Source organism: Cyprinodon variegatus, unplaced genomic scaffold, assembly GCF_000732505.1.
Source record: "Cyprinodon variegatus isolate N-32 unplaced genomic scaffold, C_variegatus-1.0 Scaffold20, whole genome shotgun sequence".
Classification (NCBI taxonomy): domain Eukaryota; kingdom Metazoa; phylum Chordata; class Actinopteri; order Cyprinodontiformes; family Cyprinodontidae; genus Cyprinodon; species Cyprinodon variegatus.
Genome location: NW_015150473.1, coordinates 1024463 through 1044392, shown reverse-complemented (window position 1 = coordinate 1044392; position 19930 = coordinate 1024463). Strand labels below are relative to the sequence as shown.

The following is a 19930-nucleotide window of genomic DNA, read 5'->3' as shown; positions in this document are numbered from 1 at the left end:
TTGTAGGGCTGTCCAAGAAAGAAGTTTTAAGTGGGTCAAGCTGGCAGTCAGCACTGTTTTCTTCAACATTTAAAGGTACTTAGACACTAGGGAAAGCTGTGGCAGGAAGATTTCTAGCAGACTCAAAGCCCTGACAGAAACAGATGACAAGTTTCTGACCCCTACGTTTGTTTTCCACTTCACTCTGCACTTCACCACCATTTGTTTTAATCCTAATTTACTTTGGAAGCTCTCTAACCTACTCTACCATGAACCTAAAAGAGAAGCATGCACAGTTGCGATGTGTGGGTCCTTTGTTTTTCAGCCCATGGGGCATTCCTTATATGGCATTGAACTGCTCCAACCCTCCCTGTGCTACACTATCTATTTTAACAGCCCACCCCAGCTTGTAAGAATCAAATGAAAAAAGAAATAACACATTAACTGAGTTTTATTTTGTCAGAAGATACACAAAAAAGACAGTTTTAGGCGAAAGACATCCCATCCCATTCTCAAGAAAACCAGTAATTTCTTGACCTGAACTGTTGGTTGGTTTACCAATAGACACTGTTGGTAAGCCACAAATCCACTCATAAGTAATGCACAGGCATGCCATATGTATATTATTTATAAACACAAAGGCTTAACAATATTAATGTATAAATACAGGATTATAAGAAAGTCCTGTACTGTCCCACAGAGGGAAAATATGGGGTATAGTGTATTTAGTTTGCTTATCTATATAGCATAGCTGTATCAATATAAGCATTTTTGATCATAGCAAGGCCTTCAATGAAATCTAATTAGTAAAATACAGTTGTACTTGTCTTTTTTATGTTGGTGTAGTGTGGTCTGTGTAGATTTTCTCCAAACTGGCTCCAGGATTAGGCAAAAATGGAATGAGGGTTGAGTTTTGGTGGATGGCCTTATGTATATGCCTGTCCTGCAGGGGTGGTTTTACGGCTCTCATTGACTACAGTGGATGCATATTAACCATAAATTTGGAGCGTATTGGAGACGGAGGCAGTGTAAATTGAGGGTGCGAGTTAACAGCTTATGTGATAAGCAGCTCACAGGACACCAGCTTCAAGCACAGCTTAGTAGTGGTTGTAAGTCTCATTTCGCATGTGAAGAGAGGCAGAATGAGTTGCAGCAAGTACAGTTGCTTGTGCCATGGAACACCACCACTTGACTGTTGAAGACTAGAGGAAAATATTATGGACTGATGAAACAAATTGAAAATTCTTGGGTCGACCAATCAGGATCTTGGGATGCTGTTAAGGAGATGAAAACATGGTTCACCATGTGTGATATAAGCTGTGAACTATGAAGGATAAGGTGTGATAGTCTGGGGCTCTGTTGCTGGATCCAATATCACTCACTAGTACAGAGTAAGAGGCATGCTTAACCAAAATGACTGTTTACAGTAGCATGCAGTACCCTCTGGTATGCATTTCCATGGTCAGGGATTCATCTTACAGCAACATAATGAACCAAAGCATGGGTCCAAGGCATGTTAGAACTACCTCAGTGAAAAAAAGAACAAGATGGTAAGCTTAAAAAGATGGAGTAGCTAGTAATCCTGTGGACATAAACCCCACTGAGCTTGTTTGGGAGGAATGGGAAGAGTGGAAACAAAGGAAAGTAAAGGTACCTTGAATTTTTGGAAACTTCTTCAACAGGGAAGTAATGTCATTAATGTTAAACCGTCTTGAGGTCAAGGGTTTCCTTTTGCAAATCAAAACATGATCATCCTAAGATAATTAGGCAAGACAATTACGACAGTCAACATCTTTTTTTATCCAACGTAGTACTGCACAGTGAGCAGTAGATGCTTTAGTTTGGAGTTCTATTTGATTCAATTATTTTTATGCTTCTGTCAATATCTCGTAATTAGAAATACTAAGGGAATACTTTAGTTAAAAAAGTACCTCATTTTTGAAATATTATTGTAGAGAAAGGACCTTAAATCGAGAAAAGTATCACTGTGTGACCTCGAAAATGCGTGAGTTAGAAGAAAAAGACTCTTTTTTTTTTTTACCACTTACTCAATTCAGAGTCTTTAGAATTATTCAGATTTTACTTGTTAGTAGCACTCTGCATGGCATTCTATTTTGTGTTTGTTGCCTCAACATTGAGTGTAATTACCTTAGAGTACATACTGCTGGTGGAAAAACAATAAAATGTTCCAATACAGAATTTATATTTTTATTTAAGTATTTATTTATTGGACTGTTTATCATATAACAGCACTTTCCAAGTTCAAGCAAAAATGTAATTCACATAATCATGATTAAGAGAGCTCTCAGTCATTAAGTCAGCAAGTCAGTTTGTCTGTCTGCCTGTGTATTTCTCTAGTTAATCAAGAAAAGGTCGCTTGAACTAATCAAAAGACCAGTGAGTGTTGACTGTTAATTTTAATGATGAACATCAGCTAAGCCATACAGTAAGTTAATTATGGTAATTAACCAAAATATGTGGTGCTCATATGTGATATTAACTCATTTAAAAAGGGGTTTAATAATTCACATTGCTTTCTATTGATGAAAACCAAATATTTCCACTTAAATGAAAATAACAAATTAAAAATAAACAATAAAAACAAAAAGCTAAGGTGTTAAGGAACTGCTTTAATCATAGCCTTTGACTCGTCTGCAGCGGGTCTGTATCTCATCTTCCTCTTGATAATATGCTGTGTGAAGTTTTAATGCAGAGTATAAGAAGCCTTTTTTTTCATTTTGAGATTATTTTTGAAAATGTTTATTTCTCACTGAGAACAACAGTAACATTAACAACAGTAAGAGAGGGGGAGTGGTGGTCTAGTGGTTAGTGCACACTGCTCCCCAAGGGGATGTGTTAAATGCAGAGAGTCACAGTGTAATGGCAATAAAAGCTGGGAAAAAAGGATCATAAATGGTCACTGGTCAGTTTGTGGCAAAAAGAGAAATAAAAAAGAGTGTAATTAAAAATGTGATTTCTATTAGGGATGACTTAGCCTCCTCTTACCATGTAACATATTGGCAATACGTCTGTCTAAAATACTAAATTACTATTTTTATAATTTCTCACTATTTTTCTATTTTACTTTTCATCAATGCTATCATAATAATTATTGGTAATAATTTGCAATGTTCTTGAATACACTAAAAATGTTCTGTTTTTGTGTTGAAGATATATGCTAATGCTCCGTTGAAAGACATCCATATTCATCATTCAATGTACATGTTTAGTATTACTTAAAAATATTTAATTTAATAATAACTTTCAACAATTTTTAGCATGATTTTGAAAATAACATTTGAAATTCTGAGTATATGTATATTTGAAATCTACATATACTCAATTTCTATCATTCAGGGTATATATATATATATATATATATATATATATATATATATATATATATATATATATATATATATATATATATATAAAATCAAATATGACGTACTGTTTTATTCAAGCCATAATTTTACATATCTAATGATCTCCAATATAAACTTAGATAAATCCACAAACTAGATACAGAACTCTGAACCATAAGTTATTGAAATTTTTTAGACATCTGATGTACAAGTATCTAGTCAGCAGTTTTTCCCATGGTTGTATTTTCCATGTGCTGAAAAATATCCTATTTTCTTTGGTCCTGTCTAACATCTACTTCATCAAACAAAGAATTCCACATATGAATGAGTATTAAGCTAAAAGCATCTATCCATCCATCTCTCATTGCTTGCCTTTCAGAGTCAGGGAGGTGCCTAACCTCAGCAGTCTATGGGTGAAGACTGGGGTAAACCTGGGCAGGTTGCAAGTCCATTGCATAGCAACACAGAGACACACAACCAAACACATTCATACCCAAGGGTATTTTAGAAACACAACTTAATATAGTAGTCATGTTTTTGAACTGTGGGAGGAAGCTAGCGTACCCAGGAAGAGCCCATGCATGCATGAGGAGAACATGCAAACTCCATCCAGCAGGATCCAAGGTCGGGAAGTAAATATCAGTGTTACAAACCGCGCCACCATGGAGTTAAAAGTTAAAATCTTGTGAATCAAGAATACTTTTAAGATAATCTCTGTAACCTTATGTACTGTAATACAATAAAAAAAAACAGAAATGCACAATTGAATGATATCTCTAAATAATTATGATTTGATGTCTGCTCTGCCTTATTTCTGTACTCATGCCGTTGTAGTGAAAGAAGCTAAGAAAGGATGTTTCAGAGCTTCTTCCACTTCACTCTGCTCAAGAGGCCTGACCCCAAGGCCTTATTACTTAAGAGGTTTGCTGGTTTACTTAGGCCCCTAGGGAGACAGCTGACACTTTGAATGTTTGCTGACTAACATAAGACTCTTTTTCTTTTAAATCAGGGTCTACAAACACCTATTACACACCTAGTTCCTGTATTCTGTCTCAGTGTTGGATAGACGGCTAATTATACAGCGTATTATGTCAAGCATAAACGCTCATTTGAGGTTGCAATTTTCTCTCTTTAAGGTCCAGTTTGGAAACACCTGCTACTGTAGCCTCCTTTAATTAGTGCGACAAAGAAAAGATTTGACTGCAACTAATATTGACTTGAGCTTCCGTGGGTTTATGCGTGCATGGCTGTGAGTGGGCACTAAGTGTTACACTTTAGTATGTGTACTTCCACAGGCTGTATTCTGAGATAATTGCAATATAGAGGTGCTTTTGTGCCAATGCAGCTGGTGAATACTGATACAGCTGCACAGATAAATGGTATTATTTCAAAAGCTATCACAGGTATAAGTTCAAATGAAAGCAGAAACAATGATAAACATTTTTTTTCTGTTTCCCTGTGAGGATACATTTAACAAACCCAAATTCTTTAAAACTGCTCAAGATGTGCTGGTCGATTTACTTCTGTCAAATTCAGCTTTTTTTTTTAGTTTGCTGGCCAGTACTTAATCAGCCTGCAAAGTGATTTCATCCAGCAATCCAGCTGAAAGGTCAACTTCCTTCTCCAGCACTAGAGATGCACAACTTATTGACCTTTAGATCTGCATCCAGCCCAGAGATTCTTTTACAACTGCAGCATATTTGCTTGAAGTTGTTGTTTAAAGAAAAAAGAACGTGATATTTAATGGATATCAAAGCTGACATGCATTTCTCAAAGTAAAACACCATTAGCATTCACACAGTTTTCCATATACAGATGAATATGTCAAGAATAGAATATTTTAACTGGCCTCAAAATGCAAACACACACAGAAATAAGACAACTTCATTTAAGATACAAACTATGTTTATCTGAAAATATTCCATTTCAATATTTTCTATTTCTCATCAAATTCAATTAATATGCATATGTAAATAGAACCGTTTATCAATAACATTGACAACTACATATATGACTTCATTTTACCAGAGTGATGTTCTCTGTGTATTTTTAAGCATTAGGCTGTGATGCTCTCAAGTAAGAGCTTAAAAGGAAGCAAGATGAAGCACAGTGTGGTGAGAAGATATACAGTAATTCTGCTGCTGTGACATTTTCATATAATCCTTCCCAAATACCATCAGAGACCAACGCAGGGAGGGTAGGAGGAAGAGGAATGGAAGGCATTTCTCCCACAAAATTGCTTAGCGTGACAGAGTGAAATAATCTCATAATAATATTTATTTCTCATGTACATTACAGTATGTTCCTGTAAATGTCAGTAAAGAGGATTGAATTTAGATGAAAGAAACCCTAATGTCATTAATTATCCTTAAATAACGAAATAATTTAGTTATTAGAAGATTATGGTTATTTACCAACATAATACATCAAAGGCAATAAGCATTTAACCTTTATCTGCTATAAAAATAAATCTTACAAATAGCAAAGATTCATCTCAGATTTCAGCTGATGACTGTAATGCAGCGATTTAATGTCTTACCAGCCCTGATCAGTGGGTCAGACACTAAAACTCAGACCTTTTCTTAAACAGCCAAACCGAACACTACCAGGTCACTCTGACAATAATAATTTACGATTTCAAACTTTTAACTTGAGAAAGAAAACTCTAAGCCATTTTCAGTACAAAGGAGATATTTAACATGAAGTTAAAGCAAAAAAAAAAGGTGTTAAAAGTTTCAAGAAAGGAGACAGCATTCTTTAAAGTCATGTTGCTGCTCATTTATGATGCCACATTCGGAAGAAAGTCTTACTGTAAGCAAATAAGTGTAAGTCGGGTAAAATACATTATACTCTATTCTTTACAAGCTGAATCATGTTAATCATGTCATCCAGGACAGAGTGGAGGTGGTGGAGAAGCATAAATACCTTGGTGTTCACCTGGACAGCAACCTTGAATTGAGACATAACTGTGAAGCCGTCTACAAGAAGGGATGGAGCAGACTTTACTTCGTAAGGAAGCTTTGGTCCTTCGATGTTTGCAGCAAGATACTACATATCTTCTATAAATCTGTTGTGGAGAGTGTGATCTCTTCTGCTATCACCTGCTGGAGTAACAGCATCAGAGCAAATTCCCTAAAAAAGCTGAAAAAGCTAATAAAGAAGGCCGGCTCTGTTCTAGGAACTGCTCTGGAACATCTGGAGATTATTTGACAAAGGTTAATTCTTCATAAAGCGAAGAACATTATTGACAACAGCAAGCATTCTCTTCAAAAGATTTTTGAACAACAACAAAGTGTCTTCAGTCTTCAGTTACAGATCCGGTATTAGAGTGACCAATACAGAAGTTCCTTCCTGTTTACTGCTATCAACACTTTCAGCAACTAGTTTAAAATAAATTAATAAATAAATTAGAGGCTACTGCAATAATTTATCCCCATTTAGGATTACTAAAGCATTTTTGAATTGCAGTACTACAATATCTGCAGCAACTTTTTGAACTCATGGATCTGAAATTGACCGTAAAAACTTCTGATCAGTGAACCTCTAATAAGTATGCATGCATTCTTCTTTAATCCCACAAATCATGGCTACCTATCTGAACAAAGCAAAGGAAAAGATCTATTGATGGAGCATGCATCCTTCAATATCCATGGCCAACTTAAGCTGATTTTTAAACCTCTCTTCCTGTTCTTGCTTTCCATCTTTCGCTTGAGATTTAGGATAGAGTTTCCCTTCTGAAAGCAGAGGGACAGGCACACAGTCTTATTATCCCAAGGTCACACATGCACTGGCACAAACATACACACATGCACAAGCTGACAGGCCACCTCGGAAAAAGGAAAATAACTACAATGGGCAATTTACCCAGAACAGACAGGGATGACGGCCAGGACACAGATTTGTGTGTGCACGCACACAGTGACACTAGCGCATCTACACAGCTGGGCCTCAGGGCCAAGGTTCTGGCAATGCATCATTACCCTCCCTTGGAGGTGATTTCATATCCCAGCATGCATTTCTCATGTGGAGAGGAAATTACCCCTGGGCTGTGCTGAGAGCCAGCAGAGTGTGTCCTCCTTCCTCTGTCTCTGTCTTTCCCTTCTCTTCTCTTCCTTTGGATCCCTTGTTCACCCTGTGACTGTCACACCCTTACCACCTTTCCTGCCTTGCTCTCTTGGCCTGAGCTACCCACTTAGCAACACATTCCTTCATCTTTCTCTGAATGACACTTCAGTTTTCCTCTCATGTGTGTTTTCGGGTGTATGGTGTACTGATGGGGTCTACCCCGTATATCAAACAGGTAACACATGGGTTGACATTCGAATGCCTCAATAAAAAGAAAAATATTAGGTAACATCAGTAAAATGTGTTACTCTTGGGTGTATACACATAATCACTATTATCAAATCATTATTCAGATTTTTCCACGTGAACAGAAGAAACTACTATGTAAATAATTATTATCAAACAAAGACAAGAAAGCATTCTTTGCCTCTTGAGTGCAATGAGGAACCTGTCACTTTATATTTTATATTTTTCTTGAAAATCATCCCTATTCTTAATGTGTTCAATTTGCTGATTTGTTATAAATTATCTCAAAAGTATATTTTATTTTAATTTTAATAAGATATACATAAATTAGGCCTACTTGGTCACCAAACATTATGCTTTCTCTGTCTCTGGTGCTGAAAGTTAAAGAAACTAATCTGCGTCACTTTTGTGTCGCTGTCCATTGTGCTGAAATGCTGCACTGCAATCCAGTCAAAGAAATTAGTAACCCTTTTTTTTTTGTTTGTTAATCTTTCACTTTTGATGCAAATTCTCCATTGTACACCAAAAACAATCTACTTCTGCATAAGCCACAAGAAAAGAATACACGCAATCTTCTATTTCATGATAATAAAAACTGAACTAGTCTGAAGAGCCATCACTCTTCTGAACAAATACTAACATTAGCATGCCTTTATTTTTTGTAATATTGAAGGCATTGCAATTGATAAATCATTAATTACTTTCTCATGGATGTCTCTTACATGAGAACCCCTGCACCGTAAAGTCACCTCTGACAACCAAGCCCTTTCCAGAAATAGTGGTGTGGGTTTGGGCTTTAAGCCAAAATGACACTGACAATAAATAGCAAGCGGTCAAATTGACATGTCATAGCAGATCACATCATGTCAGCACACCATAAATAGCAATTTCATTACAACAGTACACTTACATGGGGCATATGGAGTTTCTTTTTCCATAATTTACAGACATTTGTGCTTGAGAATATTTATTTCTGAAATCCTAACTGGTTAATTGAAGTATGTTTTGAAGGAGGTTGAGTAATTAGGGTGAAATTAGGAACTTTTATTAGCCGACATTATTTTAGGATTAAGCTTTAAATTAGATTTTAAATATCTGTACCATTAGTAATATTACCACCATACATTAATGCTGTCCAGATATGTTTGCAGTAATGAATGTAATAAACTAGACTGGTTTAATTGAGGGCTGTCCATCTTTTTGAAGCAGTGTTTCTGCTTGAATAAATCTATGTATAAGTGAATCTTATCTCTAAATTAGAAATGTAAAACTGCCACCTAGCTTCTTTAACTTTTGGTTGGGAAATGATCCCCACCCCCACCCCAAAGCTTAAAAGCTTTGAAGCAATAATCCAAATATCCATATCTTCAGTCCCTAACTCCCATCTTCTGTGATTTAAAGTCAATCTGTTTTTCCCTTTAATTTTCATTCCTCTTTAACTCAACTCAACTTGGTTTAAAAAGCCCTTTAACACAACCACAGCTGCCACAAGGTGATGTACATATCAGGTAAAGTTATAATTTTATAAAAACAACATAACGTTAAAAGGTTTTAAAAAATTAAATAAATTAAAACAAATAAAATGAAATCAAAAACAATAAAACAAATCACAAACACAAAAGTTTCTGCTGTGTTACAAGCCAATGTCTTTTCTCTTTATCTCAAATCTACACTTTTGTTTTCAACACTGATTCTCACTAAATATCATCTAATGATGCTTTAATCTGTTCAGTATTATTTCAACAATTTTTCAAATTCTTACTTTTATTAATGCGTCTTTTGGTTATGAGTCTATGTAAATCTGGATTCTCTACATAATTCTTTAATATTTATTTCAAAATAAAGAACTACTGTAGGAGAGGTGAGACTCTTCTCACAGAGGGTGCACGCCAAGGGGGAACACATAAAAAAGATATCAAAAGTTATCTGCATCAACATTTTTCAACTCTTCTGTTTAATCAAGTTACTGGAATTATAATTTTATCTTGCTTTTGTTTATCTGTATTCATTTACCTTCCCTATGTTTTCAAATTTCCCCTCTACTAAACATATTTTCCCTCAATTCTTCTTATTTTCCTCCTTACATTTTTCTATTTCTCTTATTATTATTCTACTATCCAATTATAAATCATGGTACCTCACCTTTTTAAATTGTCAGAACCATTATGCCCATTGTTCTTCAATTTTAACTTGTCATGAATTAGACATGGACTCAGCAATTTAACACACAATAATACACAAAACCTAATAATAAATTATAATAAACACAATCTCATCCTAGGGAGACATCTTCCTCTCTATCTTACCCCCTCTGGCACACAAACACAGTATTATACACACACATAACCTCTGCCCTCATTTAGAGTATTCCTTGTCTCTAATAGCTGCTAACTCATTTAGCATTTCATGTTAGCCCAGCCAGATCCAATTACAGCAAGAGTGAGAGTGAAGTTTGAGTAGGAGGCAATTTAACCTCCTGACAAAGGGAACTGTAACACATGGCTTCAATTCATTGATATCAGGCACACTAACAGGATTGTGCAACGGAATGCAAAAGTTAAGCAGAAAGAGATCATAGGCCCCATTTTAAAAATGAAAATTATATTTAATAGATTTGCAAAGCTTTAGCATTTATTTTGCACTTTGCTCGAATACTAAGAAGTCAGAAACGTCTCCCAGTAAAATCCAAAAAGGATTAAAGTTAACATAATTGATATATAGCAGACAAAAGCCTGCATTGGATTCAATGTATGAAGTTGGACACGTCTTCTATCTGCTACATTTTTCTCTGTATACGTGTTTCATGAAACGTTTAGATACCTATTTGGTTGATTAAACCCATTCCAGCTTGTGTTAATGTGCAGAATTTCTGAAGTCAACTAAATCTGTTTCCCTTCATCGTATTTTAACTACGTCTAATTATGTAGATAATGCTAATATCCAGTGAACCAAATTTAAACCAAAAAGGAAAAACGCTCATAAATTATGCCTAGGATAATAAGTATGTCATCTGTAAGTTGCATGGAATTGGAAAGTTTCCAAATATTATATTTCGTAAAATCAGCACATTCTTTTTCCTGTTGAGTTTCTCTAACAACTGAACAAAACATCCAGTCTCCAGTTAATTTTTAGTATATTTGACAATTTTTTTACCTTTTTAAAGTGAAAATAAGGATTTAATTTGATTTATTTGTGTATTGCTCGAAGTGTAGCACTTCATGCATATATGTGTGCCGTTCTGTTTACATTTGTTTTTATGTTACACAAAAATTCCCCTAATTTACTAATGAAAAAAAAAAATTACACCATATAACCCCAAACTAAATATCCTGTTGTGTCTACATTAGACAATAATAATATTTGAATGCAAAAGCTTTTAGAAGTCCACACAAGTCAAAACCCAACAAAATAAAATGCTTTTTTTATCATTTATATTTTTTTTACTGTCAGTACAATGTTTTTTTTTACTGCTGTAAAGGGACACACCTAAAGAAGAGTTCTATATTTGTCTCATCATTCTGGAGAATATTTTATTGTTGTCCTGTGGATCATCAAGATGTGGGAATTGAAACAATGTTTTTTTTTCTTTGCTCAGGACTAGCTTTTATTTTTTATGCAGTCTCTTTCTAACTGTGGAGGCATGGACACCGGCCTTAACTAAGTGTTGAAGTAAGTGAGGCCTGCACTTCTTTGGATATTGTGGGGTCGTATCTCCTGGAGAACTAATTGCTGCATTATTGGGGTCAATTTAATCAGCTTCTTTGAGAGTTCACCAATGTTCCATGTTTTCACTATTTGTGAATCATTTCTGGTTTGCTGAAATTCAGAGGATTTAGAAATTGCTGTGAAAGTCTTCCCAGAGTGTAAATCTCACTGACTTTATTTCTTATTTGTAGCTGATTTCTTTTTCCTTTTTCTTTATATGATATCTAGGTTTTGATTATCTTTTGGTTCAGTATACAGGTCCTATTCAAGCTATTTCTTTGTTGAAAATGGGTGTGGTAGTAATCAGACCTGGGTGTGGCTAGAACGAGTGAACTCAAGTGTGATCAACCACAGTTAAAGGGTTAGATATCACTTTTTTTTAATACAGGGCCAAAAAGGATTGAATTTTATTTCCAATAAATTATATTAAAAAAAACTTTGCTTTAAAAACTTCATTTTGTGTTTACTTGTGCTGTCTTTGACCTATATTCAAATCTGTTTGATATTCTGAAACATTTAAGTGTAACAAACATGCAAAAAATGGCAGACCATGAAGGCAACTGCTTTTTCAGACCACTCTGTTGCTGTTGGAGAAATTGTCCTGTTTTTTTTTTTTTTTCTCTTTTACTGTACCTGTTCATTCTTTATCTTCTGATTCTTTTGTCTTTTTCCATAATTGATCGCAGTAGATTTGATCCACATGTCTAACTATCTCTCTCCCTTTTTAATTAAAGGAATTATACATCAAGAGTCCGGTGAAATATATATAAAGATGGAGATGAAGCTTTGCTTAATTGAGGAGACAAGAGGATTGAAGTGATCGCAGCCCAGTAGGGCTTTTTTACACCCAGCATGTCACTAAGAAAGATTAAAGGAGCTTCTAATGCAACTGGTGTGTGACTGGAAGGAACACACTGTGAGGTATTAGGTTTTTTGGCCTCGTACATATGAAGTAAGTGGGGATGAAATTCCCTACGTTAAGTCAATTCATATCTTATAATGATAACCTTAAAAGGCTTTATCTCATTCATACGGTCACTTAAAAAAGAAAAAAAAATATTAGATCAATTGTCATATTTTTTTAACTTAAGCATTAAAATCATATGTGTCTCTCAAGAAGCGCCTGAGTGGACTATTTTAAATTTTATTTTGCACAGAACCTGCTGCAGGAAAGTTTTTCTAGATGACTCACAAAACGTTTTTTTTTCAGCCAATCAAAATGGAGGATTCACCCAGAGGATGGTACAACTAAGAACAGTTTTTTGGATCTGTGAGAACATTTTTATTCTCAAGCTTAATACTGACAATAAATAACACACGCTGTATGTGGTAATTTAAAAAGAATTTGAATAATATGGAAAGGTTCTATTGATTCAGTAACAAAGACTAATCTTATTCTATTGTAGACTGAAGTTATTTTCTAAGTTTCTGCTAATTATGAGGATTTTTTTTTTTTTTTTTTACAGCTATGGAGACGTGCATTCAGTTTCTTAGAATATTAGATAATTAAAATGGATTAAAAACAATAATATAGTTTTGGGCCTAATTAAGAACATGTTTAATACTTGTTTAAAGTTTGTATTTTCAAAGGTAATTTTGTTCTAGGAAAGGGTAGGAACACATATTTCTAATGTACCTGTTTGCAAATATTGTTGTATACTGTTAGTACAACATTAAGTGTTATTTCTAAACTTTCACTGGAGCTCATTGAACATCAGTGCTTTTATCCTACCTTGGGTCTTTCTGTATAGAGTCGATGGATGGTGAACGCTGCAGGCTCCCTTCAGGTGGTAGGGCTGGTCCAGACTTGCTGTAAGGAGATTCCACCACAGAGGGGCAGTATTGTAGGGTGCGGTAGGGGTCCGCAACATAAGGGTCTGATCCATAAACATCTCCCCCTCCGCCGGCGCTCGAAGTATATCCTGGCCCCACTGTGGCATAGTTGTTGGTCCCACCACGACTGTAGCTCCCTGTCCCAGTCCCATGACTTCCTGTTCGCTGCAAAGGGGTCGAGTCTACACCAGGGGAGGAGGGTGCTATGGGGGCAAAGTACGGACAGAGGACATAACTTAGGTCACGGACGTGGCTATGGACATGCATCATCAAGTCTATAGAAGAGAGTAATGAGGGGAAGAGATGGAGAGGAAGAAGGGACAAGAAGGCAAGCATAGGAAAGGAGAGGAAGTACAGAAAGGCAGGAAAGGTTGGAAAAGTAGGTTATTAAAAACAAGCCTGTAAATTGAAAACTGTAGATCAACATTACATTAAAATACATATTTATATATACTAAAATGTTTATTGACAATGAATACATACATTTAATATAATTTATTACAGCTCAATACAGTAGGTAAATTTTTTCTTCTCTGGCTAGATTTAACTTATACCCAGTATCCGTTGCAGTGTTAGAAAAATATGTTTAGAGGTAGTTCCAGTATCATGATGGAGTAAAAGAAATTTATTCGGAGAAGTTTCGAGAATATAAAAAACATACATATATGTAAGTGACACAGAAACCCATTAATTCTGTAATATATATATATATTCCAAGCTTCTGTATTTCTCATTAGAGTTGATAATCTTATATGAGTATAGTAATAGATGCAAACAGGCAGCACAGACTTTGCAGCTTTCGCTTTTTCCTACATCATCCCTGGATCCGCAATATATCAAGATGTTGATGTGGGTCTAGGGGGTTTGTTCCTCTGGCTGTAGTGAGACAAACTGTTGAAGGAGGTACATCTCATCTGTCTTTTGGACCAAGCTATCCGTACACTAAAACACGCACACACACACATGTAAAACCACACAAACTGTTCTTCAGGAATTGAAAGAAATCATAGTCTTTTAATCAATATGGGACCATGTGATTAACACTTTAACACAGACCAATGGGCCTCTTCTCACAATCAGAGAGCATCTCTGCTTGTCAAGCCGTAAAGCAAAGACACTTAACATAAATGCATACATGCAAGGACAATGCAATCACAAATGAAATAACTTGTTGTGTGTCTCCGAGTGTCTTTCAAGGCTGAGTGTCTCATCATTATGTGACCAACAAACTTGCTCTTTAGTGCTATCTTGAGAGCTGGCATTTGCTTGACCTTCGCAGCCCTCTTGTGTCTCTATTTCACCCCTCTCACTCTCACTCTCTCTCTCTCTCACACACACACCCACACACACACACACACACAAAGACATATCTGACATGCTTCAGCTGCATGATTAAGAAGGACATCCCCTAACAGAATCACATATCAAGCCCCTTTTTTTCACCTTTTTTAAATATTATTTAGATAAAAAAGAAATCAAAAAATGGTGTTGATATACGTTCTTTTCTGGGTTTAAAAGAACAACGATGGGTAATGCTGACTGCATGAGACATTCTGATACCGCCTGAATGTGGAAATCCAAAAAATTTGCTAAGGCAAAAAAAAAATGATTCAGCTAAAAATTGACAGGGGAGCAGCTTAAAAAGACCAAGAGTTGGAGTAAGAGAGGAAGAGTATAGAAAGGTAATGGTGCAGAGTACATCCCATCAGAGACAAATCGTCTCTATACGCTTTAAATAGTGTCCATGGTGAGTCTGTCCTTCTCAACGTCTCATTAGTAGCCAGGGCTTTAGGCTAACAATACCACTTTCACTGTGCACTCACTGAGAGACATGACATCCAAATAGGACATACCCCTGAGCAAAAGATGGAATGGAAGAACAGCAAAAGGCAGAAGAGTTGGTCAAATAGTCTACCATAGGAAAAAAGAGAGCTGTCCTTTTCTCTCTCCAGCAGATTGAGCTGTGACCAGTGAAAAGGAATATTCTTGGTGAGAGGCTGTGAAAGGAAACTAAGAAGGTAAGTGGGGATAAAATGTAGACAGGGTAGGGGACAGAGAGGAAGTCTTCTTGACTAAGGTTTTAACCTCACTTATTCTGAATTTTCACTTGTGGAATATGTACACTCAGCTTTTACACCCCCTCTTTTTCCATTCAGTATGAAACTGTCTTTCCTGATTGCTTTGACAAATGAGTCTCCTGACAAATTAGCTGACCTTTAAAGCTATTACAGAATTCATGGGTTTCTGTGTCACAACTGCTCATATTAAAACAATGCAGGAACATACTTCCAATGCTTTGCAGAATGATTCACATCTTTTAACATTTTTTATGAATATGTGCTGCTTTATCAAACTTAAAAGTATTTCATCTGTATATATTGGACTGTTAAGTGTAATATGTTTGTATTTAGCTCCCCTAATTCAAAAGATTGTTAAACAACCAATTGATGCAATATTAACCAGAAGGCTTTTAGCTTTTTTTCTCCTAAGATTTTACACAGAAATACTGACAGCAAATCCACCAATGGATTCCCAATTCAGATCAGGTCTAGACTTTGGACCATTCAACCAAATATTTTTAAGCTGATTTTGAGTGTTGTTGTTCTGCTGGAAGTCGAAGCGTAGTATAAAGTCTTTTACAGCCTCTTACAGAATCACTCTCAGGATTGTTCCTCATTTAAATCGATCTGTCTTTTAATGAGCCCTGATCAGCACCTACTAAAAAAATAATTACAAAAGATGAATATAGATGGTAAAACAGGTTAAAAAAAGTCAATACTATAATTTTAACAGGGGAAACAGACTAGAAGCTTAATTTACCCTGAGTCAAAATTTCTGCTCTGAAACTATGCATAAGGATTAAGAATCAATATTGTTCAGATATAAAAATCACAGAGTTAAACCGAGCATAATCTGTAATAACTACATGTATGTGCTTCCCTTCAATATTGCTGTCCTTGAGCAGTCACTAGGCTCAGAGGTATTCCTATAAAGAATTTGCCCAGAGCCCTGCTTTTATTAGAATGTATCACAGCAAGTCGTTCTACTTCTTTAAGTAAAATTCAAGGTAAAATTGGATTTTAGCCTGGTAGAGTATTTTTATTTTCCAACAAGTCAACAAAAAATGTCGGTTTCCACTGCAGGAAAATAGCAGAAGGCAAACTCTTTTTACTGTTTTACAAAATATAAGGCACATCATGGAAAGTGGTGCGTGTGTGTGTTTGTATACTGGCAGACACATAAACACATGCATGTTCCACTAACACCTCTCACACCTTACACTCTGGCAGTGTGAAATTGTGTTTGAGAATAAATAAAAAGGACGGTCTATCATTGCATTCCCTCGCTTGGGCATAGAGTAAACAAATCGTGGCCGTGCTCCCGCTGGCAGATTTGCGACGGAAAGGGAAACTCTATTAGTCATTTGACACAGTGATATCTCTGCAATTAGCCAGTCAGCTGAGGGGCCGCCATGCTTAGAGAGGGGCCCACTTCCCTGTGTGCAGCAGTTTAGATGAGGGATCTCTCACTGAATGCACAAGAGGTGGAACGAAGAACATATAGTCAGAGGAGAGAAAAAAAAATACTAATAAGAGATCAAGCCAATCCTGAGAGCATTTTACGTATCAGTTAACGTCTCATTCTTTCATCTCTTCTTTCATTCTTTTCAGCCCCACTCTGTCATCCTTTCTCCACCATCACTCTCCTTATGTGCCTTTTTATCTCTCTTTGGTGCTTTCTGTCCTGTCTGTCTTTACCTCAATTTTTTTTCATCCCCTAGATGCCTTGAAAACCCCCCATTTGAGATACAGCCCTCCCTTCTATTGTTGTTACTTCCACACTCTCTGCTCCCCTGCTTTATGTCTGTCATTCTCTCTCCATCACTTGTTCATTTCATGTTCATCTCCCCCTTTCTTCCCTAGCATTCCCCTGTCTATCCATCTTTCTCCTTCTTCCCCTCTGTCGCGGCTCTTGTAGACTATGTGATCAGAGCTGAGGACAGATCCTTCTTCTCGACATGCTTCAGCGCTTAGCGGGATTACACAAAAATCTTCAGTACAGTTTATATCTCTCACATAGACTCACATCGGTGCTAAACTGCACAAACAGGGGCCTCTAAATATGTAAGTGACTGATGTAAAAGGAATCTGCATATTTAGCACACAGGTCATTCAATACAGTATGTACAAAGAACATTGCTTAAAGTAGCCATAAAATGTGCTTGCCGAAGCTTAACCCCCCCTCCCCATGTATACACTCTTTGGACTCTTGGACATATAAGAACGTAAGAAGTCCTTTCTTCCTTTTATCCCTAGGGAAACTTTTAGGCCAACACAGTTGTGTTGTTCTAAACTAGAGGAGCTCGAAGTTCCAAATCATGCACCACCATGTGCACAAAATGCTCTTCCCTGAGGGTGCAATAATTTGCTAATGCAAAATCTATAGTGCACTTGGTTCCAAGCAGGAAAATAAAAGGTATTTCCCAGAGCTTGTCATTTAACAGGTAGTAGTGGCTTCAGACCAGGGTCTGCAGCAAATAATAGTCCTTTATTACACTAAATGTTGTTTTTTTTATCTAACATGGTCACATAAATATGAAAGCTCAAAGTCACTTTTAGTGTCTAAGTTTATTCTTAGTTATGAGGGGATATTTTGGTATTTTAACTGTGTGTTTCCTCAGCTATTTGGTTCAATTGGGTATGAGATAACCTATCAATTCTAAATTAAACCTTAGAATAACATAATTCATAGTGGATTGTCCTAAAAGTCCTTGTGAAAAAAAACAGGATGTTCTGGATGTTGTTGAGAGGAAATTAGGGTTGCAAATGACAACATGCAGACAAACAGTATACCAACTTTAAAGTTTAGAGCCACTTTAAAAAAAGATCTGTGAAATATAGACTTAAGAATATGCAAATGATAAAATTATATACGTGTCTATATTTTTGTCTGCAGGTAAATGCATACACCACCAACAACAAGGGAGAAATACTGTGCTGATCTATTAAGTAAGTCAGATGTAATAAGCTCGTAGTTACAGTATGCTATGAGGCCTTAGCAACAACTCAGGCTATTCCACAAATATTAACCACAGTATAGTTATTCATCTGCATTCAATGAGAACTGATGGTATTTTAATACTAAATAGTGTTGGCCTAAATGTATAAACGCGCTACATTAAATGAATATTATAGCTGAACTGTTGCAAATAAATGTATTTTTTGACTTTTATTACTTCTTTTATTTATCTTTATTTTTTTTTTAGCAACAATGAATATGCTTAGATGAGGCTTTCTTTAAAGAGAAAGCAGAATGAACATTAAAAAGGTTCATCAGTTTAATAAATAAAGCTAATAACACTTATTACAACTGGGTGTTTTAACATCAAATGCCTTGAATAAAAAAAATAACCATTTTGAAATATTCCAAACATGAACAAGCGGTTGAAACAAAAACATTGAAACACAAAAGTGACTAATGAGATCTTTATGAAAAAAAACTGCATATCAGTGAGAAAAATTCACTTGACATGAAATAAACTTTTTAGTCACAATGACCATACAGGTGGGTTGCCTGTATATTTCTCTAAAATTGACATTTTTCTTTACAGAGTTTCTTATGATTTATCTACATTTCTGTTAATATGTTTATCTCACCTAAAGAATACATACCTAAAGCTTCATAAAAACATGTTATTTTTGAGACTAGCTAAAAAATTCCTTAACTGGAGGTAGAAATAATTTTTTCTAATACCTTTTTAACTCTTATCTATACAGACAATGTTAAATTACTAACCTTGATGTTCTATAATTAATAACTAGATTATTTAAAGCAATTAAACATTTAATGCATATTTCACTTAATTAACCTCATCTTACTCCTGTAAATCACATTTATGAAAGAGGCCTAATCCTCTACTTATAATATGATAAAGTTCCATAGTCTGCCATACTTTACATGAGCTAATTGACTGAAGAAGACCACTTTTCAGATCAAATGAAATAAGGTGGAATAGAAAACAATTAGAAAGTAATATCAATTAAATCAAATTGTAATGAAAATTTTGATAGTTATTTTGTTTTGTATCAAAGTTCATCAAAAGGAAACAAGAAAGGTGATTGGGATGAAAAGAGAAAGGATTTTTGTCAAATGGAGGAAAAAAGATTTAGCTGATCTACAACCATACTCACAAAACAATATTTATTTATGTATATTTGAGCTACTGATTACTCTGCAAGAAGGACTCATTCAGTAAACACTATGCTCATCATCCAGCCTATTTCATTAAACCAAAGAATAAATGACAACAAAGCTTCTTCTTCTTAATTTTCTCAAAATTCAGGGTTTAAATTGTTTGATTTGTATGGTTCACTTGGACCCCAACATACATTCTGATGTCAAATTCGATTGATTTGTTTGCTTAAGGCTCTGACAGAGCACAGACAGCAGGGATCAGATTAACAGTATTCAAAATTTCTAAACCTATTATCAGAGCTACTTTTCAATCTCTCATAGGGTGAAAAGCCCGGATGTGATTAAGGAAACTAACCAAGCAATTCAGAAACACCAAGTCCAGGTACAGTGAACTAAAGAATTGAGTGTTGGAAAAATTCAATATAACCATTTCCAGTTTGTTGTGGTTGATGTACATCTTGGATAAGCAGATGCAGCAGGGACAAATTTTTAGGGCTGATAATCATGATTAATCGATTATTGAAAGAAAATTCAACTAATTT

The 19930-nt window shown here is 35.5% G+C and overlaps 1 protein-coding gene across 3 annotated transcripts in view; it reads right to left on the bottom strand.

The window, feature by feature from the left end:
* Positions 1 to 19930, bottom strand: part of LOC107094192 (catenin delta-2-like) — a 303403-nt gene that overhangs the window by 117738 nt on the left and 165735 nt on the right. For all 3 annotated transcript variants that reach the window (XM_015389646.1, XM_015389668.1, XM_015389657.1), the window contains exon 12: positions 13093 to 13396. In XM_015389646.1, the coding sequence (XP_015245132.1) occupies positions 13093 to 13396 (304 nt within the window). The remainder of the gene's footprint in view (positions 1 to 13092; positions 13397 to 19930) is intronic.